This window comes from Trichechus manatus, unplaced genomic scaffold (genome assembly GCF_000243295.1).
Source record: "Trichechus manatus latirostris isolate Lorelei unplaced genomic scaffold, TriManLat1.0 scaffold00003, whole genome shotgun sequence".
Classification (NCBI taxonomy): domain Eukaryota; kingdom Metazoa; phylum Chordata; class Mammalia; order Sirenia; family Trichechidae; genus Trichechus; species Trichechus manatus.
The window spans coordinates 15,130,229-15,152,879 of NW_004443939.1; the positions used below are offsets into that span (position 1 = coordinate 15,130,229).

The following is a 22,651-nucleotide window of genomic DNA, read 5'->3' on the forward strand; positions in this document are numbered from 1 at the left end:
AAATGGTGTATCTTTGGCTATGTGTATTTTCACCAAAAAAAAAAAAAAGAGGTTGAGAAGTTAGAGGGTTGATATGTTGTGGGGCTGTTAACCAACGTTATAAAACAACATGTGTACTTCTGTTTCATGAGAAACTATTCGTTCTGTAAGCCTTCACCTGAAGTACAATAAAAATAAAATAAAATAAAATAAAAATACAGGTCCTGCTATCAAAAGAACACTGGACAGCCAAAAACCAATAACCATCCTCCTCAAAAGGCTCTCCCTCTTTCCCTAATCTCGAAGATGCTGTGTTACAGGGATGATCAACTTTGGGAACAGTATAGTAAAGGAAAGAAACAACCAGGCAAGTCACAAACGACTGTTAAGTAGCCAATACCCATTGCTGTCGAGTTGATTCTGACTCATAGTGACCCTACAGGACAGAGAAGAACTGCCCCATAAGGTGTCCAAGGAGCAGCTGGTGGATTCGAACTGCTGACCTTTTCGTTAGCAGCCAATCTCTTAACCACTACGCCACCAGGGCTCCTAAATAGCCCATAAGCATATGAAAATATGTTCACCCTCATTAATAATTCACAGAAGTGAAAATGCTAAGGGAAGAATTAAAGATGTGCATAAGAATTTAACTACAATGAAGACTTCTCTAGTAATGTTTATAATAGCTCCCAAACTGGAAATACGTAACTGTCCAACAACAGGACGCTGAGTAATTTAATTATGGTACATCCAATACAACAGGATATCATACACAGAAGAGTCAGTACTGTAGGCAACCATATCACTAGTAAACTAGTTTCCTTCTCATCTCTGCGTACCCTCAACAGGCTAAAATGTGTTGTTCCTTTACGGAGATATTCTTCGTACATTTGTTCAACAATTATGTATGGGAACATGTAAATGCTGCATGGGGGAAAGTAAAGAAGATGGATGACAGATGTCATTTACTTGTCCTGGAAAACAGCTCAAAAAAGTAATGTCTGGATAATATACAGTGACTTCTATAATAATTCTATATTCTAATAACTAAGCTTTTTTCTCATTCTTCATCCAGTAATTTAGGAATTCATCTTTAAACTCCCAGAGTTCTTCCTACTGCAAACAAATCTACTACCTTCCCAAACAAAACTCACCACCCACTCCATTATTACATCTTGTTTCCATAACTTTAAAATGTGAATAGCCCTGGCAGACTGGCCTATCTCAGAGTGTTGTTAGGAAGATCAAATGAGATGATTTCTGTGAAAGCGCTTTGAAGAAGGATAAAAGCATGGTACAAACATGAGGCATCAGGACTACTAATCCACCACTTAGATCTCACATACACTCAGTAAAGGCTGGAGAGTCCATGTCACCCCTCTGGCTCCTGCATAACCCTCATGTTCTTTTCTTGAAGTCATTCCTGAAAACCAAATGTTTGCTCGCAAATTTTCCCCGCAGCAAAAGGGCAAGAACCTCTCTACTTTCAAACTGGTTGGCGAGTGATTATAAAACCATAGTGTTTCTAGCTGCCGAAATACAGGTAATTAAATGGGGGGATCAATAAATAATGGAGGAGATGCCAAAGATTATCAAAAAATGAAGACAGGCATGCCTGACACAGACTGGAGCCCCAAAATCCAAAAATGCAGTAGCAAGATGTAAACTTCTGAGAGTGTTAGAACTGGTACACAGTCCTGGCCAACAGCAAGCAGTATTTTTATAGCACTACAAATATTTTCCCAAAGGAAAATGCTGCTTAAAATAAAAAAGTTATTTCTTGGGAGGGCTCTGACTTAGTCCAAAGAAATTCCAGCCTCTATACTACGGACTAAGGAGCTCTGGTGATGCAGTGGTTAAAGCACTCGGCTGCTAGCCAAAAGGTCAGCAATTCAAACCCACCAGCTGCTACGAGGGAGCAAGATGTGGCAGTCTGCTTCCATTAAGATTTACAGCATTGGAAATCCTACGGGGCAGTTCTACTCTGCTATAGGGTTGATCCTAGTGGGATCGACTCCACATCAGTGGGTTTGGTTTTTGGTTATCCTATGGACTTATATAGTGGTTCTCTGGCAGGCTTTTTCTCACTTTGAAGAATGGTAAAAGTTTAAATAAAACATGGATGGACCAATAGTAAGTACTGTACACTGAAGTTCTTAAGCACCCTTCTCTTTAAACCCCCACCCCAATTACATCCCTCCCTTGAGGATATTTACAATCCTCTATGACACATGCTCTGTACCTTCTTGGTTCAAGGAAAACACACCTACAGCATTTCAAATTAACTACTGACCCTTACTCTCACACTATAAACAAACCCTTTTCAAAATCTCAATTGCATTGTGTCCACATTGATTAAAGCCTGAAGCCTGGTGACCTCATGTGGTGTTAACTTCTCCCATGCACCAACAGCATTCCGCCTTTCTACTCAATTACCCCCTTTGGTGCCAGAGGATCACTACCCAATGAACACACACAATGGACTTCTGCTTCATTACACTAACCAACAGCAGGATAGAAATAAGCAGAAGAGGAATAAACAAGCTAATTTATCATGAGGACAGAGCAAGCTTTCACCAGTCTCGCCATGGAAAACTTCAGTGGTTAATGGGAATATCAATAGTCTAGGGGTGATGTTTATGAATCTTACAGACTACAGACAGAGCCACAACAGAACTTCAGTGATTAAAGAATTCTGCACATTAGCAGGTGTGAACACACTCACACAAAACCCAGCCTCAAAACTCTGGGGTTCTACATAACATCTACTGAATAATTATTTGGGGAAGCACAACCCAGGGCTTTGGATAATGTGGTCTGACACCCTGGTAATTTGCCCCAAGTGCTCGACCTAACGTGGGGCCCCTCTTTTTCATCCTTGACAAGGTGGTCAGGAGGGACCCAGCCTCTTTGTGAGAGGAATCTGGTTGTCCCTACTTCATTAGGCATGGCAAGGGCACAGCAGCTGATTGAATTAACAACCCTGGAGGGCTTCAGTCCCAGTTCCCAGACATTAGCACCATCATCCAGAACAAATTAAAAGTCTCACAGCAATTAAGCAGATTTTGAAAATGAATTTCCCATGGTTCAATGGCTCAACAAGCAATAGTGAGCTAAGTACTAGAGAGAAGTTTAGGAGAAGAGGAGGAACTGACTTCTAAATATCCAAAATAAACATACATTCAGAAGAAGCATAAACAATAAACTTCTGAACCCCTGCTAACTCAGTGTCTACATTTCTTTCATATAATATTGGAAAGATTCAACCACAGAAGATGAAGGAATAGCAATTTAACATAGTATCACTGTATTAAAATGGCAGATTACAGGAGGATTTGTTTTCTTTTTAAAAAATCCTTCAACACCATTGTATTCTTGCTCAAAACAAAAATTGAGGGGATGAAAATTCATGTTTCTAGTCATTAGATTTTTAAAAATTTTATTGTAAAAATATACAGAACACAACACTTGCCAATTCAACATTTCATGTACAATTCGAACAAACCAGTTACAAGAAATCATGTTAGCTAGTCACTAGATTTTAAATTCAATCAAGCAACATATCCCTGACTCTGGAATCATCTACAGCTCCCTGAACCAGTACAGCCAGGTTCAGAGCAGGTCAGCCTCTCTAAGGAGGTGATTTACCTCCAGGAACGCATTCCTGGGAAAAAGAAAAATTACAACTAATGATGAAATCATGCCTAACATTTTCTAAGTGTTTACTATTTGTTAGGCTTTCTTCTCAGGCGTTTGCACACATTGTTTCATTTAGTCCTTGAAATAATGTCACGGGACAAGCATTATTAATTCTATTTACTTATTTGAGGGATGAAGACACTGAGGCTCTGAGATTAAGTAACTTGTTCAAGCCCACACAGCCAGCAAGTAATGGAGCCAGGATTCCAATCCAGTCTTTCTGACCCCAAAGCCATTGTTTACACATAGAACAGCAAAGCTCTCACTTCTAGAGTGGTTTCATCTAGCTTTCAGAGCAGTAAATGAGTTCACAGCAAAAAAAAGAAAAAGAAACAAAGAAATAAACAGCCACTCTATTAGGAGAGGATTCCCTGGGTGACCCAAATAGTTAACCGAAAGATCAGCAGTTCAAATCCACCCAGAGGTGCCTCAGAAGAAAGCCCTGGCAATCTACTTCCAAAAGGTCACAGCCATTGAAAACCCTATGGAGCACAGTGCTACTCTGAAGCACATCGGGTCACCATGAATAAGAACTGACTAGACAGCAAATGTTTTTCTGTTTTGTTTTTTGTTTTATATTAAGGAGGACTATTGATGACATGCTGACCCAGGCTAGGACGAATTCCTGTCCCCTTTCTCTCACTGCCTATTTCTTCTCCATCACCACCACCACCTCCCTCTCCCCTCATTCTGTGCCAACTCTGTACCCCTCCCTGTTATCCTTCCCTATCCCCCTCCCCAAGCTGGAACATCTGGCTTTTGTGTCGCTTTCCCTGTAGTTTGAGCTCCTTTCCTTCTGAGCTTTACATCTGCTTCTTAAATCTCTGTTCCCGCATCTCTGCCTGGCTCCAGTGCAAGTGAACAGGCCGGGTGCTCTCTGCCCGCAGGCACACATTTAGCACGGCAGGTTTCAGTGCCATTCAGGAACTTGGAAGAATGTGTGGATGAATTCATTCCCACCTACCAGATCTGCAAGCTGAACACAATGGAATGCAGAGGTGGTTGTTGGCATTTATTATGCTTTCTTGTCAAGGGAAGTTATAAAAACTGACGTCATAAATACATTATTGATCTCGAAGAATAACTGTAAATAAATCTGCAAAATTCTTAAGAGGAGAAACTGTGAAAGGTGAGTTCTCCTCTTTAAAGGTTTTATAGAAAATTAAGTAAACGGTGTGGTCTTCTGGAGTCCCTGGATGGTACAAACGGTTAACACCCTTGGCTGCTAACCAAAAGGTTGGAGGTTTCATCCAGGTATGGCTCAAAAAGGCCTGGCAATCTACTTCCAACGAATCAGCCACTGAAATCCTATGGAGCACAGTTCTTCTCTGATACACGAGGTCGCCACGAGTTGGAGTCTACTCAACAGCAAATGTTTGTTTTTCTAAATGTGGTTTTTCTAAAAGAGGACCCTTCAAAATAGCCCTCACTGAACAGAAGACACATATTTAATCCTTAAAGATAGCAAATCACAAAATATCCATCATCATTCAATATTAGTATTTGAACGTTCAATTTTGGAAAGGCACGCACACACTAGCGTGTGTTCCCTTCTCCCACCAAACTTTACCAGCCAGTATTCACAACGAGACACAGTCAATTCTCTGCCTTTATAGCAAAATGAAGACCAGACATAATAGCTAATTGAAGGAGCCCTGGTGGCACAACAGTTAAGCGCTTGGCTGCTAACCAAAAGGTTGGCAGTTCAAACACACCCAGAGGCTCCTCGAGAAAGACCTGGCAGTCTGATCCTGTAAAAGATTACAACCTAGAAAACCCCATGGGTCAGTTCTACTCAGTCACATGGGATCACTATGAGTCAGAATCCACTTAACAGCACCTAAAAACAACAACAACGTAACAGTTGATTAGCGTACAAATACCCACTGCTGTCTAATCCATTCCAACTCACAATGACCCTTATAGGACAGAGCAGAACTGCCCCCAAAGGGTTTCTAGGGCTGTAATCTTTACAAGAAGGAGCCCTGCTGGCACAGTAGTTGAGTGCTCAGCTGCTAACCCAAAGGTTGGGAGCTCGAACCCACTACGGGAGAAAGATGTGGCAATCTGCTTGTGTAAAGACTACAGCCTTGGAAACCCTATGGGGCAGTTTAACACTGTCCTATAGGTACCGACTCAATGGCAAAGAGTTTGGTTTGGTTTAATTGTTTGGTTTGGTTTAATCTTTTCAGAAGCAGACTGCCATGTCTTCTCCCCTAGAGCAGTTGGTGCGTTTGAACTGCCAACCTTTCGGTTGGCAGCCAAATACTTTTACCACTGCGTCACCAGAGCTCCTTAGTGTATCAACAGGCATAGGTAATAAAACTTTCCACTAGTGGCAGGAGCTTCAGTTCAAATCTTTTTTTTTTTTTTTTAATTGTGCTTTAGGTGAAAAGTTTACAGTTCAGGTTAATTTCTCATTCAAAAATTTATACACATTATTTTGTGACATTGGTTGCAAACCTCCCAGTGTGACAGAATGCTCCCCTTTCCACCCTGGGTTCCCTGTGTCCATTCGTCCAGTTCCTGCCTCTTCCTGACTTCTCATCTTGCTTTTGGATAGAAACTGCCCATTTGGTCTCGTATATTTGACGGAACTAAGAAGAATGTTCTTCACGTGTGTTATTTTCTGTTTTATAGGCCTGTCTAATCTTTGTCTGAAAAGTGGGCTTCAGGAGTGGTTTCAGTTCTGAGTTAGCAGTCTGGGGGCCATAGTCCTGGGGGTTCCTCCAGTCTGTTAGACCAATAAGTCTGGTCTTTTTTTTTTGTGAATTTGAATTCTGTTCTACATTTTTCTCCTGTTCTGTCTGGGACTCTCTGTTGTGATCCCTGTCAGAGTGGTTAGTGGTGGTAGCCAGGCACCATCTAGTTCTTCTGGGCTCAAGGCTGGTAGATGGGTTCAAATCCTAATCTCTTACTTCTCTAAGCTTTAGTTTCCACAATTTAATATGAGAAAGTCCCTTTCTCACTCCAAATATTGTACAATTTTATAAATCTGAGCAGTGAGATACCCTCCTCCCAAAACACTACAAACCATGAAGGTGACACAATCTTTTAAATTCATGTAAGTATTAAAAACCAACCCCCCTCATTTAAATTATATAAAAATACACAGAATATAATGCTAAAAATTGCAGGACAGAACCTTAGAGTTGAAACATTTTAACTACCTCTTGCAATAGATCCAAAAGCCAAGGCATTTATCTATTCATTTATTCAACAAATACTATTGTGTCCCTACACTGTATTATTGTGGGGGCCACTGCAAGTACAGTACCAGAAGCAAATCAGACCACCCTTGCTTTCATGATGAAGTCCCTGGGTAGTGCAAACAATAAAGTGCTCAACTACTAACCAAAAGCTTGACGGTTCGAACCCACCCAGTGGTGCCTGGGTAAAAGGGCCTGGAGATCTGCTTCCGAAAAATCACAGCGTTGAAAACCCTATAGAGTACAGTTCTAGTCTGTACACACAGGCTCACCATGTGTCAGAATCGACTCCGTGGCAACTGGTTTTTAGTTGTGCGCTCACGTAGCTTACACTCTTACAGGAGTTGTATGTCAATCAATACTCTTTTTGGTTTACAATTTTTATAACACAGCACTCTAATTCCAGGTAATGTTTCAGAAGTGGTTAATATTTTATAAGCGAAAATATTTTTTCTTTTATCATTTTTTCCTTGAAGCTTGACTTTTAAAAGTCTTTGTCATTTATGTTATATCTAGAAGCAAGAAAATTTCCCAATGGATGACTCCAATTTTATAATGTAAAACAGGGAACAACCGGGATTTGCTTTGCAGCAAGCATGGACAGAACGTATCTCTTCCATGTAACAAGAGATATCCACTTGAAAGTCTTGCTACCTGGGCTTATCTATGCTGTAATGAGCCTCCAAATACTGGCCCACCATTTAAAAGGACAAACCATTAAAATGCAGCTTAAATCTTGGTGAAAACCACCACTAACTGGATCAAGAAATAAGTTAATCACTCAACCCAATATGTGAATGATATGCTTCTTGGACTGTTGGTTAGCATGGATTATGCTAAGAGGAAGGCTATCAAGCAGGTTCCTGAGTTTCTAATTTTAGCTACTCCATTAAGAGACAGAAATAACCTACATGGGCCCAAAGAGTTACAGAATGACATACACACACACACACAAAAAAAAAAAAAACTTTAAAAAATTAATTAGTGGTGGATAGGGCTAACATACATTAATCTAATACCCATGTGCAGATACCCATGAAGCATGTAACTTACGTTCTCTCATTTAAACTCACGGCAGAAATTTTTTAAATAAAGAAACTGAGGTTCACAGCATATCATTGGTGTGTCCATGTTACAAAGCCAGTTCGATGGAAGCAAACAGATAACACACCAGATCATACCCATAAATCTGCAGGCTGTCAGCTAGAATTCTGACCTCTTTGAATGGAAGGATGAGTAGGTTTATTACAGAGCAGAAACATCATATGGAAAATCTTGAGCTAACACCATGTTGTTTTATAGACTATTTCCTAAGAATCCTACAATAAGCCCAAATCATCAATAGCCAACTTCCAAAACTACTCTATCAGTCTGCTTAGTGGGGAGAGTTAGTCGAAAGTGAAGATTCGGGGAGAGTTAATGACTTCCCTAGACAGAGCTGGTATCAGTACCTAGCCCAAGTCCTGACCCAGAAACATTACTATCTCATATAAATACTAAGGAGCCCTGGTTGCGCAGTGGTTAACACAACTGACTGCTAAACGAAAGGTCAGAGATCCAAAACCACCAGCAGCTCCACAGGACAAAGATGTGGCAGTCTGCTTTTGTAGAGATTTACAGCCTTGGAAACCCTATGGGGTCTCTATGAGCCAGAATCAACTTGACAGCAGTGATTTTTTAGGTTTCATATATATACTAATCCTGATTTTGTTCAAATTCCAAACATACTGCTTCATCTTTCTCCTAAATTATATTTCCTCTCTCTCTCTCTCTCTTCTTTTTTTTAAACAGGAGAGTGGAGGTACAGAGGAGGGTAATGAGGGAATTCTGTATCTGTAAAAAAAGAAACAAATGCTGATTGAAAGGTGACTTTAGTGTCTTTTCAGTTTAAAAAATCTTGGGTGTCTACAAGTTATCCTGTTTCTTTCTCATTCACCAACTATTACCTGGAAATTCTATGTTCTTATTGAGTGAGGCTCTTCAGTCTGAGCATGCTCAAAGAATGTTGCTGGGGATTTAACACCAGCACTCTCTGGAATATGACAATTCTATAAAATAAGTGGGGAGAGGATGAATAAAAGCACACTCAAGGTTTCACAGTTGCTTGTCACAATCAAGCTCTACCCTACCCCAACACCCCTCACAGTTCTGAAGAAGCTGATCCTTTTAAAGTAAAGGTGTGTGTTCTACAGGTGTCAGCAAGGTCCATATGCAGTCTTTTCAAAGCTTCAGTAAAATCTTATCTACAACTTCCCTTAGCCCAGGCATGCAGGGGGTAAACTTGGAGCCCATTCCACACAAGCCAGAACTAGCTAAACAGAACAGAGACAAGAAAGGAATGTGGGGACGTGTCTTTTCCACATTTGAGGCATTCTGCTCTCGGGCGAGTTACAACCTAAATGAGAGCAGATAAAGGATATAAGAACCTGAGTAAAAAGAACAGGACCTCAAACAGGCCGATTGGCACTGAGAGAGAGCTGGATTTAATAAAATATGGAGGCCAACTTTTTGGTTGTGATCACCAGAAGGCAAGCATGTTAAACAGAGACTTAAACGTCAAGATACATTACGGCTAAAGACAGCAAGGCAGACTTTTTGGCAATCAAACAGAGCAGAAAAACAGTACTTTGTGAGTCTCTCTGCTTAGTTTCAACAAAACAAAAGGCAGAGGAGGAAGGATTTGCAGTATAATACTTGCACCCGGAATCACAAAAATATGCTTCTCAGTCAGAAAGGTCTGGACCCTCACCATTTTGAGCCCTATTTTGGCAGTATGAATTCTCTGCTTGCAGTTATTTTCAAAGTGAAGAAACACCAAAGACTAAGGATAAGGAATTGTGTCGTTTCTTTCACAAATCGGACCAAAAAATATAGGGCTATGTCGCTTCCCCCGAGCTCACTACAACCTCACAGTTATGCCTGCCCCAAACATCCCCCTAAAGCGCAAAAGCTAGTTACGGATTCTTAGTCAAAGAAAGCCTCAGACTGATGAAGTCTTAAAGCATGTGAACTGCCCTTTGGGTTGGATAAGTAAGGGCCATACAGCGTTTTTGGTTTCGTGTGGGTTTTTTTTTTTTTTTTTTTTAAGTTTTAAATTAACGACATTTCCCCAAGCAAGAGGAAGGGAATGTACCACACCCTCAGCAAGCAAGGCAGGAATTTAGGTGTTTTTTGTTTCTTTTCTTTTTATTTTGTGGTGTTCTGCAAAACTCACACAGAACAGCATAACACTAAACTATAAAATTCTGTTGCTCTACAAGAGATTAGCTAAAAAATACTAAGCATACAAAAGCAAGAAGACATTAAAGTTATTGCTATTTAATTTTCAAGTAACAGAAAGTTAACAGAGCTGTAAGAACTTGGAGCTGGGAATTTTCTGCACATTAACTCTATGGCCTCAGACAGAAATCAGATGAACTTCTCACTGAAATCCAGAAGATGTATCTTTGGAGCACTGACTGGCATTGGAACTCCAGTCCAAGCCATGGCTCTACTTCAAATTGTGTGAACTGAGTCACTTCTTTCCCAATTCCTCCTAAAATGTGATAGAACAAGATAAGCTCTAAAGCTCTTTCGTCTTTACAATTTTAATACTGACAAGCTCCACAGCCAGACAACATCAAAGGGTATGGATACAGTGGACTCAAATAGCTGCACTCATGGAAAGTAATAAAATCACACACCTCCAGAGTGGAATCAGGAGCCCTGGTGGTGCAAACATTTAAGTGCTCGACTGCTAACCGAAAGGTTGGCAGTTCAAACTCACCCAGATGCTCTGTGGAAGAAAGACCTGGCAATCTGCTCTTGTAAAGATTACCTCCAAGAAAATTCTGCGGGGCAGTTCTACTCTGTCATATGGGGTCGCTATGAGTTGGAATCGACTCTATGGCACATAACAACAACAACAGAGTGGAATCAATTAGTATGTTAGCCTATGATGTCACCAAAGAAGGGTACTGAGGCATGAAACGATTTCCCTATATCCGAGACCCTAGAATTCTGGACATTCTTCTTCTGGATGGAAACTTTTAATAGATTCCCTGTCTCTTCCTTTGTCTTCACGTCATCACACTCCCACTTCTCTCCGCTGTGAGTTCCTGCAGAAAATCGTCCCAACTGCTGTGGACTTAGAAAATGGCACAACCAAGCTTTGTTACAATTGTGTATAAAGTGAAAGCAATAGTTTGGCCCCGAGTAAAAGCACGAGGGATTCTGTCAGAAGTAAAATGGACACACTTTAGGACAGGGACTTGTGCCTGCGTTCTTATTCACTCGTTCTCAGCAACAATACTGTATTAACACCTCCAGTCTTTGGAAGGCTTATTATGAGGCCCTCAGTTATAACACAGGAATTATCTTAGAAAGCAGGATGGCTGTAGTTTCAAACCCAAATTGGGTCATTTCCCATTCCTTCTGCCCTGAAAGATCCGAGGACCAAGCTCACTGCTAAAGCCCGAGTCTGGAGGTGTTTCACCAAGGGAAAGAATGGATAATAAACAACATCATGTTGAAGCTTCCCCAGATCTAAGATCTGAGAGTGACACAGAAAGAAAAGTCAGAGATATGGATATGGGACTAAGAGATGGTTTCTTTCAGTGAAAAGTCCTTTCAAAATCACATCTCTGTTGAGCTAAGTTCAATGAGGCACACCAACAGGCGTCACGGCCTCCAGATAGTAGATTCCAGAGGTATTTAACCCTCACAACAATCCCCGATGAATTAGGAGGGCCTTGTCTCAATCACAGTTGAGGAAAGGAAGTGAGGAGCATTTGTGACTTGCTTGAGATCACTGAGACAACAAGTTGTCTGCAGAATCCTAGCAAAGTTTTTCTCCACTACACAACACTGCCTTGAGAACAAGAGCTCTCTCTCTGGGACGGGGTCAGCCAGGATCAAGGTGGCAGTTAACTAGCCCCCAACTAGCTCTTAGAAGCATGGCCTTATTAATCTGGGGATTGAATAAAATGGAGTCAGCCATTTACAGACCTCTAACCTTCTTTCTAAAGAAAAAGCATAATGCCTTGCCCAAACAAATATAATAACTTGCCCTCTTCTTATAATCTCCTGTTTTCTCAGAAATGTGTACTTGTAGAAACTATTTGTTCTGTAAACCTTTATCTAAAGTACAATAAAAATATATATACATATATATAAAAAAAAAGAAATGTGTACTTGTGGACAAAGCCTTTGAGTTAACCCAGGATATTAAAAAGTTTAGAAGAACCTATAATTCCTGTTGTTCAGTGAAAAAAAGAATGTCCTTTGCCAGGGAATATTAAGAGAATGGAATAGGAAGGAGAGAGAGCTGAACTTGAAGGTCCAGGATTTAAACAGGAATATAGAATACAAACACTAACTCAGTTTGGGGGAGAAGGGAAACATTAGAAACAGATTTTGGAAATCCAGCCACAAACTGTGTCCTGAAGAGATGGTCTCATATGTTGACAACCCCCAAAAAACAAACCCACTGCCGTCCAGTTGATTCCAACTTACAGTGACCCTATAGGATAGAACAGAACTGCCCCACAGGGTTTCCAAGGAGCAGCTGGTGGATCTGAACTGCCAACCTTTTGGTTAGCAGCCAAGCTCTTAACCACTGAGCCAGCAGGGTTCCTCTGTTGACAAAAGCTTTAGTTTCTCTTATTTACCTACCCTGAGTCCACATTCTACATCCATCTCCCTTTGCTCCATTCCTCCCTCCTGCATTCAGCAACTACATGGAGGATCCACTGTGTACACTAAGACCAGGTGACATTCAATGGGTCTGTTATTTTGACAAGTTTTCAGATACAACTATCAGCTGTCCTCTGCTGATTTCTTCTCCAAGACTGTTCGTTTTAAACAGACTTATATTACAATTTCTTTTGGTGGGAACTGGGGAGTAATTTTCTCAGGTTCAGCCCTCCCCAACATGGCCTGCCAGCACTGGTCAACATTCAAAATGTCTGATATGAGGAGCTGGTTTAGGAAGTAACTAGAACAATGGTTAGTAAGCACGCAGTGATGACAGTGAGTGGTTTGGGGAAGTGGTGAAAGCAGAAAGAGTGGAGACTAAGCTTTTGTCTTCCATTAAATATGTGTAGAATCAGTTTTACCACACTCCACCCTTTTGTTTCCTACGGAAATTAAAGGGACAATGGGAGGATGGTGGCATTAGGCTTAACAGCATGGCTTAGGAGTCAGTCAAGCATCATGGGCTTGAGTCCCAGCTCTTTTATTTACTATCTCTGTAACCTCAGAAAAGTTCCTTAAATGAGCCTCAGAGTCAACTGCAAATCACAAAAAGTAGCAATACCTGCTTCTCTGGGTTGTTCTGAGCATTAAATGAATCAACACATGTAAAATGCTTTCCATAATCACCCAGTAAATCCTCAAAAAGTAATAGATCGTAGTAAGCCAAGTAATTCTCTTTGTTGTTATTAGCTGCCATGCAGTCAGCCCCCCTGCCACATGGCAACCCCACGCACAACAGAAGGAAACACTGCCCAGTCCTGCACCATCGAGTGTGGATCAAACCAAAGAATTCTCTACTAGGCTGGTAACAATCTGATTATTGCTCTCTCTCGCCTACAAGATTTAATTAGGGAATGAATGCATTTGTGTGGTGGTGCGTCCGAAGGAGGACAAGGGAAGGGGGAGGTGGTAGTAAAAAACCTAAAGAACTTCAGTATCTTTTTCTATTCTAAAATACAAGAGACGCTGTTTTCTGTAATTTAACAATTGTTTCAAATTAGCCCTATTATGAAAAGGAAAACTGAAAAACAGATCATCATCAAGTTTGAGAATTTCAATGCCTCAAGCTCCTCCTCTCCACTCTTATCCCCCATTGGGGCAGTTTCTCTGGAACTGTCAATACCCAGCACGTTTGTCTATTAGGCCACCATTAGAACACTTCAGAAAAGAAATAAGACCTAAGTGAAAACACACAATCATTTCATGCCTTCACAACCCTACCAAAATTGAGGGCTACAAATCTTCCAAAAAAGGAAGTTTATCAGCATTTTTTCCAAAGAAGAAAATGTTCTATTTACAGCGTCAGCATGGCTGTCCATCAGTGCTTTTGGTTTGAAGACCCTCATTATTATGTATTGGTGTGTATATGAACAAAAATTATGCTTTGGGGAACAGAATTTTCAACTTTCAGTAAGAGGCTCTTCTCTCTATTGCTCCGCCATCACAGCCAATCGGCACCTTCTAAAATCCTCTCCAATCTCAGCTCTCTTGTTCTCCTCTCTGTTTGATAAGAATAAATTCAGACTAATATAACTACGTAATTATGTTAAAACCACTAGCTTGAGAAAATAAAATCTAGTAATCTTCCTTGAAGTAGCAGAATCTCAAACATTTTATAGTTAATGAACTCAGCTGCTCAACCAATTGGATGATTCATACAATTATGGGGACTGGTTGGCACTTGTAAGAAGTTGGTTGGACCGGCATATGCAGACTTCTCAAAAGGTGTCCTCCCTTACCCTTGGGGCAAGGCACTGCTTTGGTATTTACAGCTGGACTCCAGAACATTTATTTTATATATATATATTTTTTTCCTTTTGGTATGTTACTTGATAATCAAAAATAAGAAATAAGTTGCACACTGTTGTATCTTTCTGCATTCAAACCATTTTTCTTCAGATTAAAAGTCAAGATTTGGGGAGGTGGGTGGAAGATGACCTAGTGGCTTAGAATTCTAGCTCTGACATCAGATTCACTAGAGGTCAATCCCAGCTTTGATCCTTACTAGCTAGGTAATCTTGGGCAATTTTACTAGACCTGTCCACACCTCAGTTTACTTATGTGTAAAATGGGTACAACAATACAAATTTGGCAAGGCTTTTGTGTGAATTAAACTAGATAATGTCTGGCACCCAGTACATTCAAAACATGTTAAACATTTATGTTACTTTTATTAATATATTTATTTCAAGATACATAATATTAATACAATTATTTGATGGTTTAATTAGCAGAGCTTCTAATTTCATATGTCCTCCAATTTCCAAATAAACAAGAATGATCTTGATGATAGAAAACCACATCACAGAAAGTCTTTTGCTGATAAAATCTGGATTAAGAGGGGCTCTTTGCTACAAATGGATTCCCTGGTTTACCCAGGCTCCAAGTCTTCTCTTTCCCAACTCCCAGACAGCAGTACAGACCTATTCTGGGCACAGGGTAGGTTCAAATAAATATTTTGCATATTAGGCAAGTAGCACATCTGAGCTCTAAACTAAGGACCTTCATACAATCCCAACAAATTCTAAATCTCCACAGAAACATCTTTAAGAGGAAGATAAGGTAAGAATATCTTTCCTCTGTCTATATGGATTAAAGAAAAATTCTAAAGGCCAAATTATTGTAAAATGTCAACTAGCTAGGGAAGACTTTGAGCCTAGAGCTGGAGTCCAGGCAGGGGACTCGAAATTCTCACAAAGCCACACATAATACTATTACCTCAAGGAAACGTTCTTCACTTTTAATAGGGAAAAAAGGAAAATTCCAACAGCAAGCTAGACGGGGCTTACTGAAAGAACAATTAGATGAACTAGGTAAAAGAATGATTACAGACTGTTATCACAGACTCAATTTTGTTGCAATAACCAAGTAGATAGTTTAGTTTTTTTTTTTTAAGTTAAATAATATGATTTCAATTACTACAAATGTTTCAGAAAACTCAACAAGAATTTGTGAGGTTGCATGGTACTTCTACAAACCACATTAGTGGTGGTTAGCAAAGAGAAAAAACGACATGGCTTCAGTCAAATGTGAAATTTTACGAAATAAAAAGCAAAATTAAATACAGAAAAATGTGGGCTAACATCAGCCAAAGACCAATTAATTAGTGCTTTTTAAGATTCCCATCAGATTCTCAAACTCTGCAGGATTACAAAATAAAATGAATACTACAATAAGCTTAAAAATATATTAGGAAGCAAATTCCAATATACTACACATAAATTTAATTTCTTAAAACTCTGCAACTCAACAAATAACCAACAGTAGCAAAAACAAAAACTCACATGAATGGACTACAACAATCAAGGCCAGCAATAACTCCTCCTTAAACAGTAATAAGACAACACTATGGACTATACAAAGAACAGGTAGATAAATCCCAGAAACAAGTTGAGAAATCACACACACACACACACACACACACACACACACTTTTCAGCATTTTTTTTAAAAAAAAAGACCTCTCACATAAGTGAGCTTTTGAAAGAAACAGCAACCACTCCTAAAGAAATAAAAATTGGTGATTTATTGATACTTATTTAGAATCTAGCTTTAAAATATTTTCATTAATGGGTATTCTTAAAACAATGCACTAATTTTTTATTCATCCAGTCCTGATCTTCATACCCTAATAGTTTTAGAACAGGTGGGAACAGTGACCTGCTTTCTCAACCATAATATCCCCCCTAGACATCACTAATTTGAGGCTGAGAAAATTGCACATAATGGGCCAGGGATTCAAGTCCATGATTTTTAGTCGGCTGCACTCTGGCTTCAGGCACATGGTCTCCTTCCCCCCGCCACCCCCACCACCCCTGCAGCTGCCTCTCCACGAACTAAATTGACCAAACGTGAAATCAAAGGACATTTTTTAAAATTTTCTGTAGGCTTATTTTTAAGAAAGAGAAAGATTAAGCTACATCTTTAAAAATATTTTATTTTCTTTCAGGGGTTCTTAAATGTCTACATGAATTAGAAATACTGAAGAGGTGAGCTACGTAAGAGGCTTTCTCAATAAATACATAAGAAAACAATCAGATGCATGATTTTATAAGCACTCAATGTTTTTACAAAAGCATGGTTTATATAATTCAGTGAATTTTTAAATATTCCAAATTCTACCATATAAGATATTGCTTTCCAGAGATTTGTGCAAAACCCCACTAAAGGTTTAGCAGAATATAGATGCTGGCATAAGGGGAAAAAAAAAAAAAAACTTTCATAAGAAAACCATTGGCATAAAAGAATATTTAACTTGGCTACGCCAAAACCCAATCGCTCCTATTTGCTTTATATTTAATGTTTAAATTTCCCCCATCAATTCCAGAAGGCTGCAACTAAACACCAGTCTAAATATAAAACCGAAAGAGTCAAAAAATTTTAGAACTAAACCCGTTGCTGTCGAGTCAATTCCAACTCATAGCAACCCTGTAGGACAGAGGAGAACTGCCCCACAGGGTTTCCAAGGAAAGGTTGGTGGGTTCAATCTTCCAGCCTTCTGGTTAGCGGCCAAGCTCTTAACCGCTGTACCACTGCGACTCCTTTAGACCTAAAGATACCTTAAACTCATTAATCTACCAATGAGACTGAAGCTGTTAGGTTAACCGACTTGCCTGGACACTCTGGGGCACACGGTTTGTCATTTCTGTTTGGGGTCTGTTGTCGTCGTATTTTTATCCTCTGTGTATGCATATGTGTAGTACTTATACCCTTACAATCAGGAGCTTTGCCATTTAGATCCTGCCCTTCCCAAGCTGCCATGTTTACCTTCATCAGGGACAACAGTAATGACAAAAAAACATTTTATGATCAGTTTGAAGCAAAGATTTCACTTTCTCACTTGGCCTACGGCAAATGCATTAGAGAGACAATTCACATCCACTGACACCTGAGTTCTGAACTAGCCTGTTAATTGGCAATGGAAGAGTTCTCTTCTCAGTAGGGAGAGTGGACAAGGCGGCTTATGAACTTTAACTTTCCAACCGACAAACTGGTCCTTCAACTACTTACTGATTCTACTTGCCCTCTTTGTTGAAGCTCTATTCTTTGATCAGTTTCATTGCTTCCGAAGCAAATTTGTGTCCTAGGGATATCCGGCAGGGAAACATCTCACTTATCTTTTGTTGACTTTTCTTCCCTATGTAGCATGCCCAAATTCCTAGATTTGTTATAAAGAGCAAAAAAGTTACTCTCTAAATGGAAAAGATGAAGGCTAGGTCACTGTTCAAAGTGACATGGACTGGATCTAATCTGTTCGGTCTTCAGACTAGAACTGGGGACACAGCCTTTGCAATTGAGGAAAGAGGGGAGCTAAGCAGTTACTAATTACCTCCAAGAAGTGTTACATATTTTTCTTTTTCAAGAAATACTGGAAAAGGAAAAAATCAATACTGGAACTAAAGCAGTTTGTTTATTAAGGGCAATCTAGTTATAGTTAAGGAGCCCTGGTAGCCCAATGGTTAGGCACTGGGCTGCTAGCCAAAAGGTTGGCAGCTGAAACTCACTGAGGCACGCTCTCCGGGAGAAAAGACATAGTGATCTGCTTCTGTAAAGACAACATCCAAAGAAACCCTATGGGGCAGTTCTGCTCTGTCACATGGGGTCGCTATGAGTTGGAATGGATTCAAAAGCACACAACAACAGTTATGGTTAGGACCTGTCACTGACTTTTTGAGGTTGTTGTCAAGTAAGTATGGTCACTAACCAAGTTCTCCGCAAAAACAACTCCTGGCACCACTTACTCCAGACAGAATTTCCATTTGAACAAATAAGTGTGCTGACCCTGTAGTAACTCTAAATGTCCACCAGCCATTCACAGGTGCCCTTGGTCCTTCTCCGTAGCACTAGGATTACAGAAATTACACTAGTTCCAGAAGTGTCCTAGGAAATCTACAACAGTGGCTAATGGGTTCCTCAAGGCTAGATCAGCTTTAGAAAAAGAAACACACACCAACAAACACCAGGGAACCATGTATAATGGTTCAGGGTTTGTGCAAAAACCTCAAAGAGGATGAAGGTCAGACAGGCATAATAGGCCAATTTAATTCTGAAAGCACAAGGTGCAAGAAATTTTAATTATGGTCTGCCACTGAAATCACACAAGATCCAATGGCATCTAACTGCAACTGCTCATCAAGGGAGACAAGAGGAGTAATTGTAACCGCTGCATAATCACTGTGAGGGCACAGAGAAGGCTGCCCTCAACTCCCAGCGAGAGGAGGTATTAAGAGCCTTGGAAAAATCCAATATAGGGAAACATGGAGATTGCACGTAGCCAAATGGGAGCTAGCAACACGAAGGGCAAATCAGTATGTGTGTGCATGTGTGAGAGAGAGAGAGAGAGAGAGTATGTTTTGAGGATGAGGGCTCCAGAAATAAAAAGACCATGCTGTTTGGTCCAAATTGAGGACACAAGCTTGAAAAACTCTGAACGCCTTTCTGCTTCGTGGGTACATACATACATAGAGAAAAAGGCACCATTTCCTGAAATTTCTCTCCTCTGTGAGGCTGCTTCTCCCACTCTCCTTTGTTCAGAACAATTAGCTTGGATATTGCAGTGATTGCAGTACCAGACTCCCTTTAATTTGTGCCTATCATATCTAAGTATGAGACAAAACACCATTCACACGACTTGAGATGCCCAAGCCTGTGTAGCTCCCACGGTCACGTCGGCCACCTCCCCTCCCCAGCCGCTCTCCTGCAGCCCACGCTGCGCGGGCTGTCGTGAAGGAATGCCCAGAGAAAGCTCCTCCGTGGACTCGCTCCACTCCGTAAAGTTTAACAAAGCCGTGAAGTAAGAAAACTGAACCTCCCACCCGCGCCCGCTGCGAAGTTTGCGGTGAAGTTTGTGCCGGGATGTCCTAAATCTCAGGCGCGGGGGGTGAAAAGGGGGATGGCGCAAGTGCGCAGAGTCGGGGTGGTTGAATGGAGATGGGGAGTTACGAAGCAGCAGCGAGTTTTTCCGAATGGAAAGTCCACAGAACCGTTTTCACCCGGAAGCCCGTAGGCTGCGAGGGGTCCGGGCGGTGCACGCCCGGGAAGGACGCCCTGGGCAGACACTGTCGCCGAGAGCAGGGAGCTGTCACCTGCGGGGGTGGGGGGGTGGGGAGGGTAGGCTGCAGGGGCGAAACACTCGTGGAAGCCAAGGGAGGACCAGGGACTCCACTCACCAGTTCTGGGTCTCTAAGAAGCGGGGGAGAGGATATCCGCGAGATGGCAGAAGGCCAAAAGCAACACCTTTCGGATACGCTTTTCCCCTCCGACCTCTCCAACTTCCTGCGGCACCAGCCAAGGACTTTCTTCCACTCCACCCCAGCACATTCAGCCTCCCGGCCCACAGCTCAGACCTGTCCGCAACCACGGAGGGGTAAGGAGACCGGCTAGGAATTCGAGGGCGCGAGGGTCGTGACCCAAAATGCAAGGCCCCACCCCACCCCCCAGCCGAGACGACCGAATGCAACATTAGACACGCAACAACCACAACCCTGAAACAGGGCTCCGATTTTGTGCCGAGCGCAGTTCCTCGACACTTCTGTCGTTCCTAATAAAGTCGATTACGTTGCCCTCCGGGAGCTGATTGGAAGGAAACGGAGAGGAAAAGGGGGGACGCGGGAAAATGCACGGGGGCTGGGTGTGGGGGGGGCGAGCAAACAACTTTGTAACCAAGCGCTTCCTTGCGCGATCCGTCGCCATGCTTAAGATTCCCACCCCCATCACCCCCCTCCTTCCTTTCAAGTGGATACTGAAACTAGGCCAAAACTTTTTCCCCTCCTTTTCTCTTAGCCACTAGACTGGATTGTGCCCCACGGAGCCCCATGGAGCTCTGCTTTCTTAAGCACAATAGCCGGACTAATTAGATCATAGAAGCAAGGCAGTGATACTGTAACAAGTAGCCCAAGAGGCAAAGAGGGAAGGGGCCCGAAAAGAGAGAAAAGGGGAAAAGTTTGCAGCTCTAGCACTTACCAATCAAGCCTCCCACCAGAAAGGCGATGATTTGGAACACGAGCAGAATCCCACCAACAATGCACAGCTTCTTGGTGCTCATGTTTTCTATAATTGCCCCAGCCATTTTTGCGCCCCCCCCCTTTTTTTTCTCCTTAAAAATCAATGTTTCAAGGTGTGCTTTTTGCTCCCTCCCCTCTCACGCTCCCTCCTCCCTCGCCTCCTTTGTGGGCGCGGCAAAACTTCAGGGGTGCGGGAGCGCGGCGAAGATGAGACCGGGACGGAAGGCGCCCGCACGGATTCCCCCGGCGCAACCGGCTCAGGCTCCCCCAGTGCCCGGAGCTGTGATTGTGGCCGCTCCGCCGCCTGTGGACGCTTAAAGGAGCAGGGAAGCGAATCACATGACGTCGCCTCCCTCCCTTTCTTCCTCCCTCCCTCTCGCGCTTCCACCCTCCCTCCCTCTCTACCTCCCTCTTTTCCTCTCCCCCTAGCCCGCCAGTTCGGGGCTCCAGGCTGCTGCCGCCGCGGGCGCCCAGCTCCCGGCTCTAGCAGGCAGCCTGTCCCGTCAGGAGCAGATACCATTTGGGGATAGTTGTTGTTAAGTGGGTTCCCGCACCCGTCCCTCACATATTTCCTTTTCTGGTTCCCGAAGTGCGAGATTTAAATCGCCAGTGGACAGCTCAGACCTTTAACCTATGCAGTGACTTTAGGAAATGGTCCCCATACCCACCCCCAACTGCTAGAACTCTCTTTAGGAAAAAGGTGGAGAGTTTTAAAAGCGACCTAATAGATGCTTAAGTTAAAGCGCAGAGATGCAGAATAAAGTCTGAGCTAGGCGTCCTTCTGTCGGGCCCGAGCCTCGGTTATTGGGCCTATACCCAGCTAAGCTCCCCCCTGCGCCCCTTGAGGAACCTTGCGCTCCAGCCCAGTCGGATCACTGTTAACATCCTCCACCTTGATGGGCTTCCAGAGTCTTAACCCTAGTTATTGCCTTAAAGAAAACGTGTTCTACGTCATCAGAGTTTTAAAAACTGGTCCCAAAATCAACTCATCTGAAAAACCTAGCTAATTTTCCACACCACCTCCATGTAGTATCTCCGGGAGCTAAGCCCGTACAATCCTGTGTTTGTATTTTTTACCTCCTGTTGTAAGAACTAGTGTGTACTCGTTTGTCTCCTCCACTGAGCTGTAAACTCCTGGGGAATAGGGACCGAGTGTTATTCATCTTTGTACCCCCCATGGTGCTAACAAAGTTCTACCTCAAGTAGGCCCTCCATAAACTTTTGTGGAATGAATAAATAAGTGAATGTGAAAGCAAACCCAGAGTTTGCATTTCAAAAGCCTAGAAGAGACCTTATTTGATTTAGATAGTACACGTATTAAGTTGCAATGTTAGTTGTCTCTTTGGGAGGATACATTTATATTTGTACTTAACGTCCAGGGAAAAGGGGGGGAGGGGATCTTAAGAAATTTACTGCTCTATCATGATAGTCTAAATGCCTGGGCCTGGTTTTGCCGTGTTTCATGAAATGGCCCGTTGGCCAAAGCAACTTATCTCTCATGTTGCCCAAAAGACCCTTAGTTTGGTGACCACCGCCCCCCCACAACACACAATTTTCACCACCACCACCTCTTACACACCTGATTTCATCTGCTCCATCCGTCCAAATCCTCCTCATTCTTTAAGGCCAAGGAAATATCCCAAATCTGCTCCATCCTCCTCTACTCTGTTACTGAGCTTCTAGTGCCCTTACAGAAGAGGCCATGCAGATTACATTTAACAGAGGTGTTCATTTCTAGCCCCCAACTAGACTAGACACTTCTTCAGGACAGGTACCCAACTTTATGTGTATAGAACTCCATCTCCGTGGCATCTCAAAATTCTTAACAGTTCTGTGGATATAAAAACCAGTTGCTGTCAAGTCGATTCTGACTCATGGGAATGCCATGGTGTCTGAGTAGAACTGTGCTCCATAGCGTTTTCAATGGCTGATTTTTTTTTGGAAGTAGATTGCCAGACTTTTCTTTCAAGGAGCCTCTGGGGATATAGTTGCTAAGTTGCTATTTACTCATTCTTTCATTCAATGCTT

The 22,651-nt window shown here is 42.0% G+C and overlaps 1 protein-coding gene across 4 annotated transcripts in view; it reads right to left on the reverse strand.

Annotated features, from left to right (window-relative positions):
• WLS (Wnt ligand secretion mediator) overlaps positions 1-20,991 on the reverse strand; it is a 140,633-nt gene extending 119,642 nt beyond the window's left edge. For 3 of the 4 annotated variants that reach the window (XM_023730975.1, XM_023730966.1, XM_023730972.1), the window contains exon 1: positions 20,583-20,907. In XM_023730975.1, coding sequence (XP_023586743.1) covers positions 20,583-20,688 — 106 coding nt within the window. In that variant the 5' untranslated portion in view covers positions 20,689-20,907. Of the gene's footprint in view, positions 1-20,582 lie in introns of all 4 variants that reach the window. The other variant, XM_004369042.1, reaches the window with a different exon arrangement.
• Between the last annotated feature and the right edge of the window lie 1,660 nt (positions 20,992-22,651).